Below are 17,067 nucleotides of genomic sequence, written 5' to 3'. Positions count from 1 at the left end.
AAACACATCTTTCAATATCTTTCCACCCAGAGACAACTACCATCAGCCTTTTGATGATTATCTTTCCAAGACCTCTTTCCGTGCCTAATACATGCAGACTTATCTGTATCTATATACATAAAAAATATATGAATAGAATCATACTACATATGCTAGGAGCATATGGATACGTATACACATATTTAAATTTACAAGTTATGAATGTGAAATATTTTATTCATAAAATATCCATTTTATGAATGTGAAATAATTTACTTAACTAAAATGGTTCGAGAGACATTTTGATTGCTTTCAGTATTTCACTGTTACAAACAATGTGCAAAGAACATCCTTGGTCATGTGTTTTTGTGTTCTTCTCAGATTATCCTCTTAGGATAAAGCCTTAGGAGTAATACAGCTGGATTAGGAAGTGTGCAAGTGAAAGTTCTTAAGTGATTTTCCATCGTCCTTCAGAAAGGTTAGCCAGTTTCCACCCCCACCAATAGTAAATAGGAATGTCTGTTCCTCCACCCTCACCAACATGAACTATTGGTTGGGTTACTCACATTTAGCAATCTGATCAGCGATAAATGATATCTCAATGTGCTTTTGGGGGAGGTTACCAGTAAAGTTTAGAATCTTTTCTTTTGACAATTGACGACTTATTGCCCTCCCTTCCCTCCCTCCCCCTTCCCTCCCTCTCTTTCTTCCTTGTTTCCTTCCTTTCTCTCTCTCTCTGAATTATCTGTGTCTTTTGCCCATTTTTTCTATTTCAGTGTTTATTCGTATTTTAATAATTTGAAGGTGTTTTTTAAAAAGATTTTATTTATTTTAGAGACAGAGAGAGAGAGTGGTGGGGAGGAGGAGCAGAGGGAGAGGGGCAAGCAGACTGCGCTGAGCTCGGAGCCCAATTTGGGGCCTGATCCCTGGACTGAGATCATGACCTGAGCCCAAACCAAGAGTCCGATGCTTAACCGACTGCATCACCTAGGTGCCCCTTGAAGGAGTTTTTTGTAGTAACCTTTCGTTGGTCCCATATGTAACAAATAGTTTCTTCAGATTTTCATTTGTTTTTACCCTTCTTCTTATTTTACTTTCACTGTATGAAAACATTCGAGTTCTACATAGTCATGCGTATTAATCTTTCCATTTCTGTTTCCTGAGTTTTTCAACGTTCTTAGAAAGTCCGGCCACATCCCAAGAGTATTAAAATGTTGATCTTTGGGGCACCTGGGTGGCTCAGTCGGTTAAGCCTCTGACTTTGATTTAGGCTCAAGTCATGAGCTCAGGGTCGTGGGATCGGGCTCCACGCTTGGTGCAGAGTCTGCTTGTCCCTCTCCCTCTGCTCCCCCAAATAAATAAATAAATAAATAAATAAATAAATAAATAAATAAAATCTTTTTCATAAATACGTAAATAGGGGTGCCTGGGTGGCAGTCGATTAAGCTTCTGCCTTCAGCTCAGGTCACAATCTCAGGGTCCTGGAATCGAGCCCTGAGATGGGCTCCCTGCTCAGCGGTGAGCCTGCTTCTCCCTCTGCCCCTACCACCCCACTCTCTCTCTCAAACAAATAAATGAAATCTTTAAAAATAAATAAATAAATAAATAAATAAATAAATAAATAAATAAAATGTTGACATTTATTGTCTACAGTACTTCTTGTTTTTTTAAAAGTATGTTTTAGTCTTTGATATCTCTAGAATTAATTTTGCTCAAATATAGCTGAAATTGTATTTATTTCTAAGTGTCTGTTTTCCACAGGTCATTTGTTGAGCTTTCCTGTACTGGTATGACATGTGATCCTAGATTTCAAGCAAATGGAAACTTACTATGGGTTTAATTTCTGGACTAACTTTTCCATCGATGTGATTGTGTATCTCTGTACCATACTGCTGTCATTGTTATAGTTTCATAATACATTTTAGAAACTGGGAAGACAAGCCCCTCCCCCGCCCCGGCCTTTGTGTTGTCTTCATTTCCTTAAGTCCGTTCGGATTTTAAATGTGATTGTATTCAATTTATAGAATGATTTAGGTGATAATTATATTTTAGAAGTATCCATCTGCCTAATAACAGCATAATCTTTTTTACTTATTTGAGTCTTATTTTAGGGCATAAGTAGGATTTTTAAAAATATTATTTTCTTCACGAAAGCCCTTCTACTTCTTATTGAATTTCATGAAGAACTGTGAAGGGTCTGCCGTTTTATCCTCCGCAAGCAAACAAGTCAGCCTACTACCGTGTCATGGATACAGTGGAAGGAAGGTGGCTACTAGGCCAGGGGTACAGCAGGTGGTATTGTCTTCATGTTTCTACCTGCTTCCCTTGTCTGAGTTCCATGGTGGATGCTGTATTTGCAGAGGGTTCGTGTCACAGTTGAGGAACTCGAGGCTTAGGAAATCAAATGAGAGGTCAGGACAAGCTTCTGTGACCTAACTGATGAAGAATGAGAGGAGTAAACGAATGGAGAAGTAAGAGAGCATTCCAGGCAAAGGGAACTACATATGCAAAGGCCCTGTGGTGGGAGGAATTGTGGCAACTATAAACACCCTGGAAAAAAAAGCCACTATGGTGACTCCATTATTTTTCTGGCTAATGGTGCTGTAGAGAGCTAGCTTTTTTATTTTTCCCATTATAAATGATCTATTCTGCTGAAGTGCTTAGAGATTTTTTCCTTTTGCCTTTGAGTGTATCATTTTCATTAGGATTTGTTGTTGTTGTTGTGTATTCTTAAAGAACTTTTCTTAAGACACAGAGAACCTCTTCATTATGGAAGACAGCCTCTTAGTATATTTTTGAGTATTTTCCTTTTCTATTAGTTTAGCTCTTTTCATTAAAAATCTGATAAACGTCATTGTCTTTCTTCTGTGGTTATGTTCTCCCTAAAAAAAAAAATTCTCATCTTCTTCTTTCCACTGTATTCCAAGATTGGGATCCTTCCTTATTCTCAGTATTAATCTTTACTATTTTTATTTATTTATTTATTTATTTTGAGGTTTGTGTCTTAGTTTTGGAAAGGGAGATTTTTGGGGACCCTGAATTTTGTCATAATTTGTCACACATTTCCAAAGTGTCTGGGTCTGTTATTAAAATACCACTTTGTAAGCATTTCTCCCCAACTCTTTAAAATCATTATAAGGAGGCTTTCAGAGAATTCCCCATAATTAAAATAAGCTCTTTGGTTTTTCAAAGTCTCTGTCTTGTTACTTAACATTGCATTTACTTGTGTATTAAAATTGTATTGCTCTGTGAGAAGGAATGGGAAAATAGTACCTTCTTGAACCGTGGCTGACCTACCTCCAAGTGTCTCCCCAATTCTTGTGCTTCGTATGCCACCAATGATGGTTCGTTGTTGCTCCACTAGCATGAAATTCATTAATCAGATTCAGTTTTCGGGAAAGGTCCTTCATATCCTGAGACAGATGTACTTCTACAGAAGCAAGGACGTAGAAAGTAGCCCAAGTCCTGTTTCCCTCTTACAGTAGAGACAGAGAAGTAGAACAACAGAAAAGCCCAGTTTAAAAGATGACTATTTTTCTAGGAAATATTTTTTTCTAACATACTGAGAAATGTGGGGATAGTTCAGTGTAATTTTGAGTGGTACAAATTCGTAGGATAATATCCTAATTAGTTACCCTTCCTTTACTTCCCAGAACCTATTCAACAAGAAGACTTTTGTGAGGGAGAATCTAAGTTAGCCGAGAATCACGATTTACCAGGGAAGGACTGCAGCCGAATATACCTTCACCTGCAGGAACAAAGAGATTCAATGCCTTACCCTGGTCCTGGGTTTTCTTTTACTGACTTTTGATCTTAATGTTAGACACGTTGCTGACCTCCTCACTAGAAGCAAAGTAGAAGGGTAGAAAAATAGGTCCTAGACTAGAAAAAAATCCTGTTTCCCAAATACGTAAAGATAACTAATAATGCAGAAGCAGGAACTTGATCATGATAGTTCAGAATGGGACTCAGATCAAGTTCTGCACAGCAAAAATGCTACTGAAATAATTTTGGTGTGTTTTTGATGTTTCATGAAGCCTCTTTCTTGAAAATGAGTGTTTGGGATATTTGTTGGCGCTGTGGAGTACTGACATCAAGTCTAGAATGGAATGATAGCTTTGTTCACATGTTGATGGGTTTATCTTCATTGATCGTGATTCATCGACTGTAAGATGCCCTTGATAATAGCACACCTCACTGTTTCATGTACCATAAGAAAGAAAAATTGTTCCTTATGGAATTCTGGTGTGCTTACGGCACTTTAGGGTGCGTTGTGATTTCAAAGATGTTAATGAGTGATACACCATGCATCTTAGAATCAATGAGAGGGGGTATTTTTCTTACACAAAAACAGGGAAAACTGACATCCTCAACGGCTTGTCTATCTACCTGAAATACGTAATAACAAATTTATGCTTTAAAATTCTATGTACTAGGTATGATAGTTCCAAGAGCGATTAAGATTATTGAGAGAATACTGTTAATATTCAGAGAATTAACAAAGTGAACTGACATTTGTAAAAGATGCCCCCAATTTTCCCTGTCATGTTTTCAGATATCAAATATCCACTATTTGATATTTTCCTTCTTGAGCAAAGCAACGTGTTTCCTGCGGTGCTGCCCCCGGAAGGTGGGGACTACTTCCATCACCTTTCCCAACTCTGTGTAGCCTTTTGAGCAAAAGCTTCTCGTTTCCACGGTGGCTACCACTCATACCCAGAAATTAATTTTGTCACCAAACATCCCTCCTGCAGTAGGGTCTAATGTTCTGTCCTACTTGTCACAATCCTGAGCATTCAAGGAAATCTGACCCCTGAGCTCATGATACCACTGTGTTCTCTGGGTTGGAGTCCATCAACTGCCTCTTCCTCCAAGATTTAGGCAACTCTACCTGAAGGAGCTCGTTATTAATATTTTTAATGCTATGAATATTATCGTATGTGGGGTATCTGCATGGGGGAAAGGATGTGTCCACAGTGAACAACTACCCACAGTCCCACCCTCTCTGCCATTGGTAGCATGTTAGCATGTCTCCTTTCACTTTTTCACCACATAAATTTTTGTGTAGTGGTGACAATTTTTATGTGCAATTTATGAGATGCTTTTTCACTCAACCTCATGTTATTGAAATCGTATTGTTAAAGGCTTTTTAACTAGTTGATTGTTTTATTCTGTAGATATATGAACTATTCCCCTAATGCTTGTTATTTGGGCTCTATCCATTTTATTTTTGCAATTCTAAATCATGTTAAAGTGAACATCTCTGTATGTAAATCTCTCTCCACATTTTGATCAAGAGACATACTTGTTTTCTTTTAGAGACGGAGAGAGAGAGGGAGAGAGAGAGATTGGGGGAGGGCACAGGGAGAGGGAGAGAGAGAGACTCTTAAGCGGCTCCATGCCCAGCGTGGGAGCCCCATGCAGGCTCGATCTCACAACCCTGAGATCATGACGTGAGCCGAAATCAAGTGTTGGACGCTTAACCAACTGAGCCACCCAGGTGCCCCAAGGGACATAACTTGAATACAATTGATTTGTATTGTTACATTTCTTTCACAGGAAAAATAAAGGTCATAACCATTTATAACCCAACCAAAGGGACAGGAGTGAATGTGAAAGGAGGGTTGTATTTATTTAATACTATTATTATATCACTTCAAAGTTAAACTGGGGAAATTGAGACACACATTGACGAAGTCTCGTTGCTGGTGACACTTTCAGCTGTGTTTGGAACTGGGAATCTATTGTCCTCTCCCCCCTAGCCAGCATCTTCCCTACTTCATCACAGCCCTGTGGAACTCTGCCCTCCTGGAAATTACACCAGAAGCCCAACAGCACTGTAAAAACTCCTCGTGGTGCCTGGCTCTCCCGTGTTTGGTCTTGCCGTCCAGGAAAGGATAGGTATGGCCAAAAACACCAAACTGGATACATGTTTGCCTTGCAAACCAAACAAATCCTTCTGTTTTTGTTTTGCTTTGTGTCTGGACTAATTCTCAGCACCTCTGCTGCGTGTGGGCGATTTGTCACTTCCTTCTGTAAGACTGGCACCGGCAGACATGCAGTCTCAGAGGATCCCGGGGAGAAAGCGAGGCCGACCCCCGCTGCACGCAACACCCATGAAGATGGCGGTGCATAACCTTTACTCCGCTTCGGCGGGCGCTCTGCCGGCGGTGAAGATCCCAAAGAAAAGAGGGCGGAAGCCTGGGTACAAGGTACGGCTCCATCATCCCCTTTCTCCACAGCGACGCCGGGCCGCCCGGGTGCTTGGGCAGACGTCCACGGGCTGAGGAAAGGCTGGGAGCGGGGAGCGACGGGCCGAGAATGAGTTTCTCTCGGGGAAGCGCGGCGCGGACAGGGCCGCCTCGTTCCACGCCGGCGCCAGTGCATGCTGTCCCTGTCGTGTGCCTTTTTACAAGTGGAGAAAGCAAATTGCACCGCGCGGGGAAAGATGGGAGGCGAGCAGATTTTAGGGTCAGAGCTCCACACCCATTATTAAGGCTCGCATCTAAATTCGTGTTTCGGACGCCGAGTTTTCCCCTAACCGGGCCTCCTAGGGCGGCGCGCAAAGCCACGTTCCAGAACTCCTTCGTCATTTATTTCAGTAGTAGAAGCAGATGATGGTCCTGAGACATTTAAATTAATAAAGGCCAGTGTCAAAGGACAGGAGCGGTTTCCCAAACAGAGCCTCCAAAGGGGACTTGTGACGAAAATTCAGGGTGTTAATTCGTAGTTTCCTGCTGATTAAAAAGTGCTGACGTCAAGCTTGGCTCCAAGGAGGCACGTCAGGCAGAATTCAAATCCGGTGACCCTTTGAGGACTTCCCAGTTTGGAGTGGCGGGGGGGGGGGGGGGGGTGGAAAAGAAATTCTCTGATGTAATTGCAATCGCATAAAGCAATCTGAACCGGAGGAGGGAGTGCTTCTCCTCCAAAAGGTTTTTGAAGAGGCTACTGGAGAAGGAAGACTATTGAGTTTGTTCTCCACGAGCCTTTTGGGCATTAAAAATGAGCTTCAGAAGTTCTCCTTCATTTATTTTTTCTTGAAATAAAAAGCTTATGTTTCCATCTTGAGATCTGAATATTCACACCAAAATGCAAATTGGCAATTAACTCCCATATATTTAGGAAAATGTATGGAAATTATTTCAGGTCAGCAGAAAGACAAAGCTTCCGGAAGAATTGGTAATGAATTCAACCTTTATCCCTTTGGTTCTCTGCAGTTCCTCCAACTGCTGGAAAATAAAAATGGTAGGTGGGGGGAAGGTGACTCCAAGTTATTTGGGGGTCACGGGCTTTAGTAAAAGAAGCTTTTACTCAGCCATCTCCTGAAGTAAAGTCTTCTGTCACTGGCTATTTTTCTAACAAAGACAGCCTCCCTTTTCTCATGGGCACGTCAGCTTCAGAATTGTGCCTCTGAAGCGGGCTCAGGGCGGGTCTTCCCAGCTCCGCTACCTGTGCGGTTGCTGAGATGTGGGACTTGCGTCTGGAAGGCCGGAGCTGGCCAGCCTTCTATCAACAGGAAGTCGATAGAGCCAGGGAGCAAATCCAGGATCTGAGGAAACACACTGAAAACTTCTCTCTCCTAGTTGGCTTTTCCTCCTACTCTCCTGGGAGCTGTGACCCAAGAATGAAAATTACCGACAGACACAGCATTTCTGGGGCCAGGAAAAATGGAAATTCAGTCCATGGAATGAACCCGACTTGGCAATTGTCCTGTGTCCTAAAAGGGGCAGTTTTCAGGGCTCCTAACATGTAGAGACACCTCGGGGCAGGAAGAAAGCTTTTGGGGGCGGTTAGCTGATAATCCAGGTCCTGCACGTGGCAGGCGGGTCTTGTGCCCACGCCCCTCACAGGGACAACAGGCCCCAGCTCCTCCTCGTGTTCACCTTCCACGTATTTGGGGAAATGTGTGGGAGTTATCTCAGGCCAGCAGCTCCCAGACAGCTCCCCAAGCCATGGGTTTGGTGTTCGGGAACGGCTCCAAACCAGGTGCCGTCTGCTGGCAGGGCTGACTCCCTCGTGGTGACGCAAGAAAAATAAGAACCATGTGAAAATCTTCATAAAGCTAAAATGATTCCACCCAAAGGATCATCCTTTATTCTGAAATATCTGCTCCCTACTATTTTGGTGTTAAAATTTATTTTATATAAGGGTCATACATTGTCACGATTTGGGAATTTTAAAGAGCGTTTTATTAAATATTGTATGTTGTCAGGATTTGGCAATTTAAAAAATGTCCTTACTTGGCAAAATACATTTGCAACCTATTAGGTCTCTCCAGTTTCATTTGGAGAAGTTCTGAGACCCAGAAGCTCCATTTTACCATTAATGAAAAGGTTTTAATTGTGGAGAAGCCAGCAAGGAAACTGTATGGTTTCATTTCTTTTACCAAATGGCCACTAATTTGGCAATTTTAACTATCTGAGATGCAGTTGGGGAGAGAGAAGTTAAAAAAGAAATCCTGAGCAAGTGAAATAAGATATTACTTGGTCTACCCTTAAAGATCTTGTATTTTACTACTAAGAAAATTCTTCCAAACCCTCCTTCAGAGTCTATTTACCTTTATCGTAGGTGCATTTCTTACAAGCTCAATTATAGCGATGTAATGGCCTTCGATTTGAAGGGGAAGGTATTTTGGGGAAGAAGAATGCACACACAGCTGGACATGGAATAAGCATAATAAGAATTTTTGTTATAACTAAATGGTATTTTATTAATAATATAGAACAATTAAAGTACAATAACATGATCAATATTATAAAATATTAACCATTGTTACATCAATAGTAGCATCATTATGATATACTTATACTAACAATATTGTCATAATAAAATAATCAGTGTTTGAGTCTTCGGAAGGCTCTTTTCCAGGAGATTCTGAGGAAGCCTGGTTGTGCTGACTGCGTCGAGGTCTATGCTGGTTGCCATTTGTCACTTCTTGCCTGGTGCTCTCCCAAACTGCCCTGCCAATCACCTCTGTGTCAGTCACATGTGGAAATTCTCTCTGGTCTAAGTATGGGCACAAGCCTCTCCGTTTAAGCCCCAAGCACAGCAAACACAGGCTGTGATAGTAACCCCTTCTCTGGGTCTTGAGAATAATATCAGTGAATTACAGGGAGAAAAGGAAGAATTCGACTGGTAGTCAGATGTCAGCGCCGCAGAGTTCATAGGTCATGCCTCCTCCCAGGCCCATCTGCCCGTGTCCCCTTGGCCCAGGCCTGCAGCCACATTGCTGGGGCATGCTCACTGCTGTGAGAACATCCTTTGATGGCCTTATGCCCCCTTCTCACCCCAGTCGAAGGAAGCAAAAACCTCTTCACATCGTATTTTCTCTGAAGAGCTATACACTGACTGCCATGAAAACAGCCTGACTCTTCATTATGGAACAGAGTTTACCTCTCAGTTTGAAGCGTCTGCTGTTGGTTTAGTTCAGACAGCGCAAGGTCAACAGATAGGTTTTCCTTGTATCTCGTGACTAAAAAGACCATTACGATTTTTTTTTAAAGATCTTATTTATTTATTTGACACAGAGAGAGTGAGAGAGCACAAGCAGGGGGAGTGGCAGAGGGAGAGGGAGAAGCAGGCTCCTGGCCAAGCGGGGAACCTGATGCGGGACTCAATCCCAGGACCCTGGGATCATGATGTGAGCCAAAGGCAGACGCTTAACCGACTGAGCCACCCAGGTGTCCCCATCAAGGCTGTTTTAAAGAGATAGAGTCTACATCGAGGAGAAACTCTAGCTTCCATTCTGTAGATGCCGCAGATTAAAATGTCACTGAATAGTGCGATTTCCAGCTTTTGTGCCTTTATGGTTGGGATTATGATTGAAGCAGGAAGAAAAAGGTGCTGGGTTTTAAAAATAGCTGTCCCCTCTACATGGTAGTAACAACAACAACAATATAGCAGTGACAGTCTTATATAACATTCATTGAGCATTTCTGTATTTGAGGCTCTGGGACAAAGCACTTTGTGTGTATTTTCTTATTTGGTCCCTGATAGTGACGGGAGTCAGGAAAACGGCAGGAATTAGGTATGAATGAACCGAGTCCCACAGCCTGAGTCCACTTACTGACGGGCCAGCAGCCCTCTAGACCTTGGCAATCTGTTTGTATTATTGTTCAGAATAGTAATTATGCTTTCCCATTTACACTTCCCATAAAAGAGTACATTATGTTCTGTCTGCTCTGTTTAATGAGCTTAGAAAAGTGTAACATGCTTAGAAAGAATAGCATCCCTAAAATATTAAAAACAAATGGTTAACATGTTCTAACTTGTTGGTAATTGGGTCATTCAGAATACAAGCGCGGCTGCTGTAACAGAGGCCAAACAACAGCGGCTCAAAGGAGGCAGAAGCTAACTTCGCTCTCATGTTGAAGTCTGGGAAGCCCATCTGAGGATGATAGGATGCCTCCATGGTGTTGGGACTCAGGCTCCTTCTCTGTTGTTGCTCTGCTACTCTTTTTTTTTTTTAAAGATTTATTTATTTTAGAGAGAGAGAGTATGAGCAGAGGGAGGGGCAGGGGGAGTGGGAGAGCACGCAGCCCCACATAACATGGGGCTCATCCCAGGACCCTGAGATCATGACCTGAGCCGAAATCAAGAGTCAGACACTTAACCAGACTGCGCCACCCAGGCGCCCCTGCTGTCCCACTCTTAACGCCAAGTCTCTACCTCATGCTCGAAAATGGCCCCTCCGGTTCCCACTACTGCACAGTCTAGCCAGTGGGATGGGGGCAGAGGTAGTGGAGGCAGGCCTTCCCATTTAAGAACTCAACCCTCAAAGCTGCATGCACCCCTTAAATGCTTGGATCTCACTGGCCGGAACCTAGTCCCTTGGCCACACTGAGCACCAAAGGAGATGGGGAAATGCAGTGCTGGGTGCTCAGGTGGCCAGATAAAATTCAGGGATCCCACTAATAAAGAAAGAAGGGGGCATGGGTATTTGGGGATAGCCAGCAGCCTCTGCTAAGTTCTTAAAGAAGTCTTTTTTTTTTTTAAGATTTTATTTATTTATTCGTCAGAGAGAGCATAAGCAGGGGGAGCAGCAGGCAGAGGGAGAGGGAGAAGCAGGGTCCCCACCGAGCAAGGAGCCCTATATGGTACTCGATCCCAGAACCCGGGGATCATGACCTGAGCCGAAGGCAGACGCTTAACTGACTGGGCCACGCAGGCGTCCTGAAGAACAGTGTTCTGTGAACTAGAAAATTCACTCTATAAAGCGAGTGATTTTCTAGTAAGCATAAGTAATGCCACATTCTGTCTTATTCCCTCTTTTTTATTGCCATCCATTTCTCCCCACCTCCCTGCCCCCACCCAGAGAGTATGTGTTCTTGGCATTGTGTAACAAGGAAGTCAAATTCACAAAAATCTCAATTAAGAGAATGTTCGAACTTAAGTAGAAAGGGTTTTATTTGTTCCACCACTTGCTTGAAGCCTCGTTTTAAAATGTGTTTTCATTAGAACTGTTGAATTGGCTTCCACGCTTCTTTGATCGTCCAGATCTCGTATTGTCTCAGAGTCATACTTGTGTACGTCAAATGCAGCACGACATCGTGCGCAAGGGGAGAAGAGCTGTCTAATAAGCCTTCCTGTGCTGATCTTCGCGGCCCCCCTCGCTGATGGGGGGCATGGCATGCCTCTTGCAACCCCATTTTCCCATGGGGAAGATCATTACACAAGCACAACGAGGCAGGAGCCATTCCCTTAGGCTGAACGGTGTACAGCATCAGGGTAGGGACTGTCTGTCCTGCGGTTTTCTGGGACTCTCCACCCCCAACCCCAGGGCTGGAGCAACAGCCAAGGTTGAGGCTCAGTGGTGGGTGGGAGGCAGGGGTGTGCTGGCTCATGTCCCCCCACCAGCATTGAGTGTGACGCCAACGTGAATGCTAGTTGATATTTTCAATCATGTTAAGAAGTAAAAGAAAGGGAAACAGCGAAGTGGTATGTTGGAATTTTGCTCCTTTGTTGAGAATGTGATTAACTTCTTCACTGAATTGGATGATAGTGAAAACCAAAAATAGTTCAGTTTTTTGTGTTATTCATGGTGTAACAACTGGAGCCAAGGCACACTTTTAAGTTTAATTTGTGTTTTTAACGTTTTCTCCATCACTTTCTTAAGTCTGTAAGTCAACAAAAGAGTAAATTCAGCCTTAATTTGTAGCATTCGACAGTTTCCAAGGCATAAATATTCCCAGCCTGTCCTGTTTCTAAGGCATCATGACGACAGCCCTGAGCATGGCATTGGTCAGAGATGTGTGCCCCACCCTCCTGCCTCTGTCCGCCCTTAGGGGCGTGATAACAAAATAATTAGAAAGTGATGAGTTTTGAGTATCGATTACCTTTGTTTTTGACATATTTTAAATTAATACTCTGTAAGTATATCTACTTCAATGTTCAGCGATCGCTGTGTTTAACAAACAATATTCCTGAAAATGTAAGTCCTCCCTTGTGGCCCAGTATAAGGCAGCCCCAGCTTCCCGCTGCTCTGAGTTCTGCCAAGCACACAATCCTGTACCTGGATGGGCCCTGTTTCCTGTCCCATCGACGGGGCCGACCCCACGCCTGCTGATGTGGAGAATTTGGCCTCCTCACCAGTTTCTGTAAGAAACCCAATCACACCATGCATTGCTTGGTCTCTACTAAATGTGTGGTCTCTACTAAAGATTATTGGGATCACAGGGCATAGTGGACAGCATTCCATTAAGTAATTCTCACGGGTAGATCCATTTTTCTGAATTTCACTCATCCAGTGATGGTGTTTTGTGTTTTCTCTTTTCTTTCTTCTCTCTCCTGGTACCCTGGAGTCCTGGGTTCATCGTCTCCTCTCTCAGCTTCCCTCTATCAGGAGGAAACTAAGCCATTCTTTCCTGCACTCAGCAAAGCAGCAGCCCCCCTCCTCTTACCTCTGCTCTTCACCAGTCCCAGGGGCTCTCTGGGTCCAGAGGAGAATATGAACCCAGCACAGAGATGGTGGGAGAAAGTTCCAGCTTCCTTACCCTATCCCATCCTGATTGCACCTCTGAAAGGCATTAGGGAGCCGGCCCGTTTCCATTCCACCTTCAAGCATCCCCTTCTGTTTTCATTGTCACGTAGGCAGTTTATTGTATTGGGGTAATTTTATTTTCCTAGAGAAGTTTTAGTTCAAAGAAAGCTTAGCTAGCATCTCAGATTTAACCGAGGGGCATGTTGCCAAAGCAGGCCTCAAGGCCAAAGTACTATAGTGGCCCCTCCATCCCTTAGGTGTTTGATCTTTCCTCCAAGTGCAGGGAGAAAAAGGTATGGGTGGACCCAGAAACAGGCTGACTCCTAGGAATGGAATTAGGTCATTGGCTACAAACTTCTTGTTGTTGGAGCTGATTTGCATTTCCAACAGGCAAGTTTTTGACTAAAGTCTGAGGTTAAACACAGTGATGTATTCAATTTTCCCTAACTCTGCTCCTCACAGCATCTCCTCAGAACCCTGAGGGAGTTTGGTGTGGAGAAAGAGTGTGAGTCTAAAGGAAGAATGTGCCTCCAAGAGAAGCTGTGGCAGGGACAGGAACAAAACTGTCCTCAAATAAGGGTGGGAAGGGGAAAAAAGGGAGGGCGAACACGATTTTTTTTTTTTTTAAATATGGCATATTAGGTTCCTAGGGCTGCTGTCACCAAGTACACAGACTAGGGGGCTGAAACAACAGAAATGCATTGTCTCACAGTCCTGGAGGCTAGAAGTCCAAGATCAAGGTCTATGCCTTGGTTCATAGATGGGGTCCTTCGTGTGTCTTCATATTGTCTTCCCTCTATACTTGTCCATCTCTGTCCAAATTTCTCCTTTTATAGGGACACAGTGATATTGGATTAGGGCTCACCCTAATGACCTCATTTTAACTTGATTATCAGCAAAGATCTGATTTCCAAATAAGGTCACATTCACAGGTCCTGGGGGTTAGGGCTTCAACATTATTTTGGAGGACATCTTTCTTTCTTTCTTCTTTCTTTCTTTCTTTCTTTCTTTCTTTCTTTCTTTCTTTCTTCCTTTCTTTCTTCTTTTTTTAAGATATTTATTTATTTATTTATTTATTTATTTATTTATTTATTTGACAGAGAGACAGCCAGCAAGAGAGGGAACACAGGCAGGGGAAGCGGGGGAGGAAGAAGCAGGCTCCCAGCGGAGGAGCCTGATGTGGGGCTTGATCCCAGGACTCTGGGATCACGCCCTGAGCCAAAGGCAGACGCTTAAAGACTGAGCCACCCAGGCACCCCTGGAGGACATATTTCAACCCTTAATGTCCAGTATAATAATAATCTTTGTTTTCTAACTAGGCATTTAGGCCATCTATGTTTAAAGAAATTACTGACAAATTTGGGTGTAAATATGTATCGTAGTTTGTGTATTCTATTTGTTTCACTCATTCTGTGTTCCTTTTACCTATCTTTCCTGCCTTCTTTGGGATTTTTTTTTTTTAAGTATTTAATTTTTTTTCTACTTGTTGCAAATTAAGCACTCTGTTCTCTATTGTATTACTCTCTGGCTTGTGGCAGTATCTTTTCAGGGATCTGCACACTCTCCTACCCCAACATTAAGGCAGCTTTCCTTATTGTCTGCTGGGGGTGGGGGGTTGGGTGGGGCAAGTTTACAACCGACACTCCCTTCCCTGAGGTCATAGCCCTTTGGATGTGCCCTGAGCTCCATGCCAATTCCCAAGGCCTAGATTCCACTTATATTTTGGCCTGATAATTTTTTTAAGACTTTATTTATTTATTTGAGAGAGAGAGAGAGAGTGGGGCAGGAGCAGAGGGAGAAGGATAAGAAGATACCACGGTGAGCATGGAACTTAATGCAGGGCTCGATTCCACGACCCTGAGATCATGACCTGAGCCGAAATCAAGAGTTGGATGCCTAACCTACTGAGCCACCCAGGTGCCCCTGGCCTGATAATTCTTTATATATTGTCTGCTCCTCTATACTTTCATTAATCTTACATTTTATCCATTATTTGTGGCTGTTTTCAATCAATCCATAGAACCTAGTTTTCTACATTTCTGGAAATAGAATTCCAAAGAAATTTAGGATGGCACATTTCTTCTAATCAACGTTCAAACTGTGGCACGGACACTGGTTTTGTCTCAAATGCTTTAATGTTTCTGGAAGTAGTCTAATACAGGGCATATACATATGATGGGTCGGAAGAGAATTTAGAAACCAGCCATCTACCCAATCTAATGGCTTTGGAAGATAAAGCCCAGAAGCACTGAATGAGTTGCTCAGAGTCCCATGTGAGCTGGCGGCAGACTCAGGATCCAAACCCCAGTCCTGTCTCTGAGCCCTGTGTTCCAGCCAGTCCCCTGTTGGGTGTCAGCGAGGGATAGCTGATGACTGAAATATTACCAGTTCTCAGTGCTCATGTCCCAGGTGAGGGAATATGGGTGCTCTCCGTCTCGTCCTGCCCTCCCCCGATACCATCAGCAATAGTGAGAATGCATATTTATGGAGTCCTCACTTTGCACTAGCCCTATGCTAGTGTTTACATTTAAATTTTGCCACATCCCTGCGAGGGGATATTATTACCCTCACGCAGGTAAGGAAAGGCAGGCTCCCCAATCCTAGGGAATAAGAGCTCCTCATGCTGCATGGCTGAGCAGGGCTTGGAGCCCAGATTCAAAAGCTAGTGTTCCAGTGTATGTGCCCACTACCACCCCGAACTTATTTTAAAATTTTGCGTTGTTGCTTCATCTCTGCTGATGTGCAGGCAGTCTCTACCCATCACGCTCCCTCAACCATATTCTCTGTCCCCGGATTACCAATCTCTTGCTATCAATGTGTGAAACGTCATTCAGTTAACACTTCTGTTTCTGCCACACTTGCATATTTTTAGAAAAATACTTCAATTTTTACATCAGCTAACCCCTTCTCCATTAGTGGCCCCTGGCCACACATCTCAGTTTGCAAACAAACCCTCCCCTTCCCCAACTCTTTCCAGTGGTTCTCTAGCAAATGTCTTAGAGAAGGTCTTCCCTGAAAGACAGCTGGAGCAAGAAACTCTCTGGGCCCTTATTTTGGATTTGTAAATGGAAAAGAAAGATGAGCTGCTGCCACATTCCCCAGCCCCCTTTGGTGGAGATGCCAGCTGGCAGGGACCGACTTTTCCTCTTCTACTTCACCCACCAGGATACTCGACCCCAGCAGAGCACAGCCCCTCAGGCAGCTACTGGCAGCCACGCCCTGGGTGAGGAGTCACCACACCCAGGTTTGAGGTTTTGAATTTCAGGCGAAGGTGCCGACTTTGCCAGCATCTATACAGGGCTGTTGGCTTTGAAGGCCAAGGACTAGCTCCACTAGACGTCAGAGCATGGCATCCCGGACACCTAATCTCTCTCCAGTCTTAGACTTCCAAGAAAGAAGCTTCGTCTCCCTTCTTCCCTTCCATTTTACCTAGTTTATTCTGCCAGATCCTGTTGTTAATACTTTAAAATTAAGCTATATTTTAGAATAGGTTTAGATTTACAGGGGAGTTGCAAAGGTAAAACAGAGAATTCTTGTATACTCCATACCTACTTTCCTCTATTATTAACATTTTACATTACTATGATGGATTTGTTTCAACTAATGAACCAATAATAATACATCATTATTAAATCATGTCCATATTTTATTCAGATTCATTAGTTTTTCCCTATTCTGTTCCAGGATCTAGCCAGGATATCTTATTAACATTTAGTCATCTTGTCTCCTTAGGCTCCTCTGGGCTGTGAAAATTTCTCAGACTTCCCTTGTTTTTGATGACATTGGCAGTTTTGAGTAGTATGGGTCAGATGTTTTTTAAAATGTTTATAACTTGGGTTTGTCTGATTTTTTTTTTTTAATGATTAGACTGGGGTTATGGGTTTTGGGAAAGAAGATTCCAGAAGTAAGGTATCATTCCCATCATGCCATATCAAGGGTGCGTACTATCAATGTGGCTTATGACTGTGGATGGTGACCTTGATCACCTGCCTGAGGTGGCGTTTGATGGGTTTCTCCACTGTAAAGTTACCTTTCTCCCATTTCCATCCCGTCCTTTTTGGAAGGAAGTCACTGTGTGGAGCTCACACTTAGGGAGTGGGAAGTTTTGC

The 17,067-nt window shown here is 43.2% G+C and overlaps 1 protein-coding gene across 1 annotated transcript in view; it reads left to right on the top strand.

Annotated features, from left to right (window-relative positions):
- SCML4 (Scm polycomb group protein like 4) overlaps window positions 1-17,067 on the top strand; it is a 109,750-nt gene that overhangs the window by 45,634 nt on the left and 47,049 nt on the right. The window contains exon 2 of the mRNA XM_045806949.2: window positions 5,977-6,191. Within this exon, the coding sequence (XP_045662905.2) occupies window positions 6,036-6,191 (156 nt within the window). The 5' untranslated portion in view covers window positions 5,977-6,035. The remainder of the gene's footprint in view (window positions 1-5,976; window positions 6,192-17,067) is intronic.

The sequence above is a fragment of the Ursus americanus genome, chromosome 11, assembly GCF_024610735.1.
Source record: "Ursus americanus isolate L20-20 chromosome 11, mUrsAme1.1.p, whole genome shotgun sequence".
Taxonomy (NCBI): Eukaryota; Metazoa; Chordata; class Mammalia; order Carnivora; family Ursidae; genus Ursus; species Ursus americanus.
This window is presented reverse-complemented; position numbering and strand designations above follow the sequence as displayed.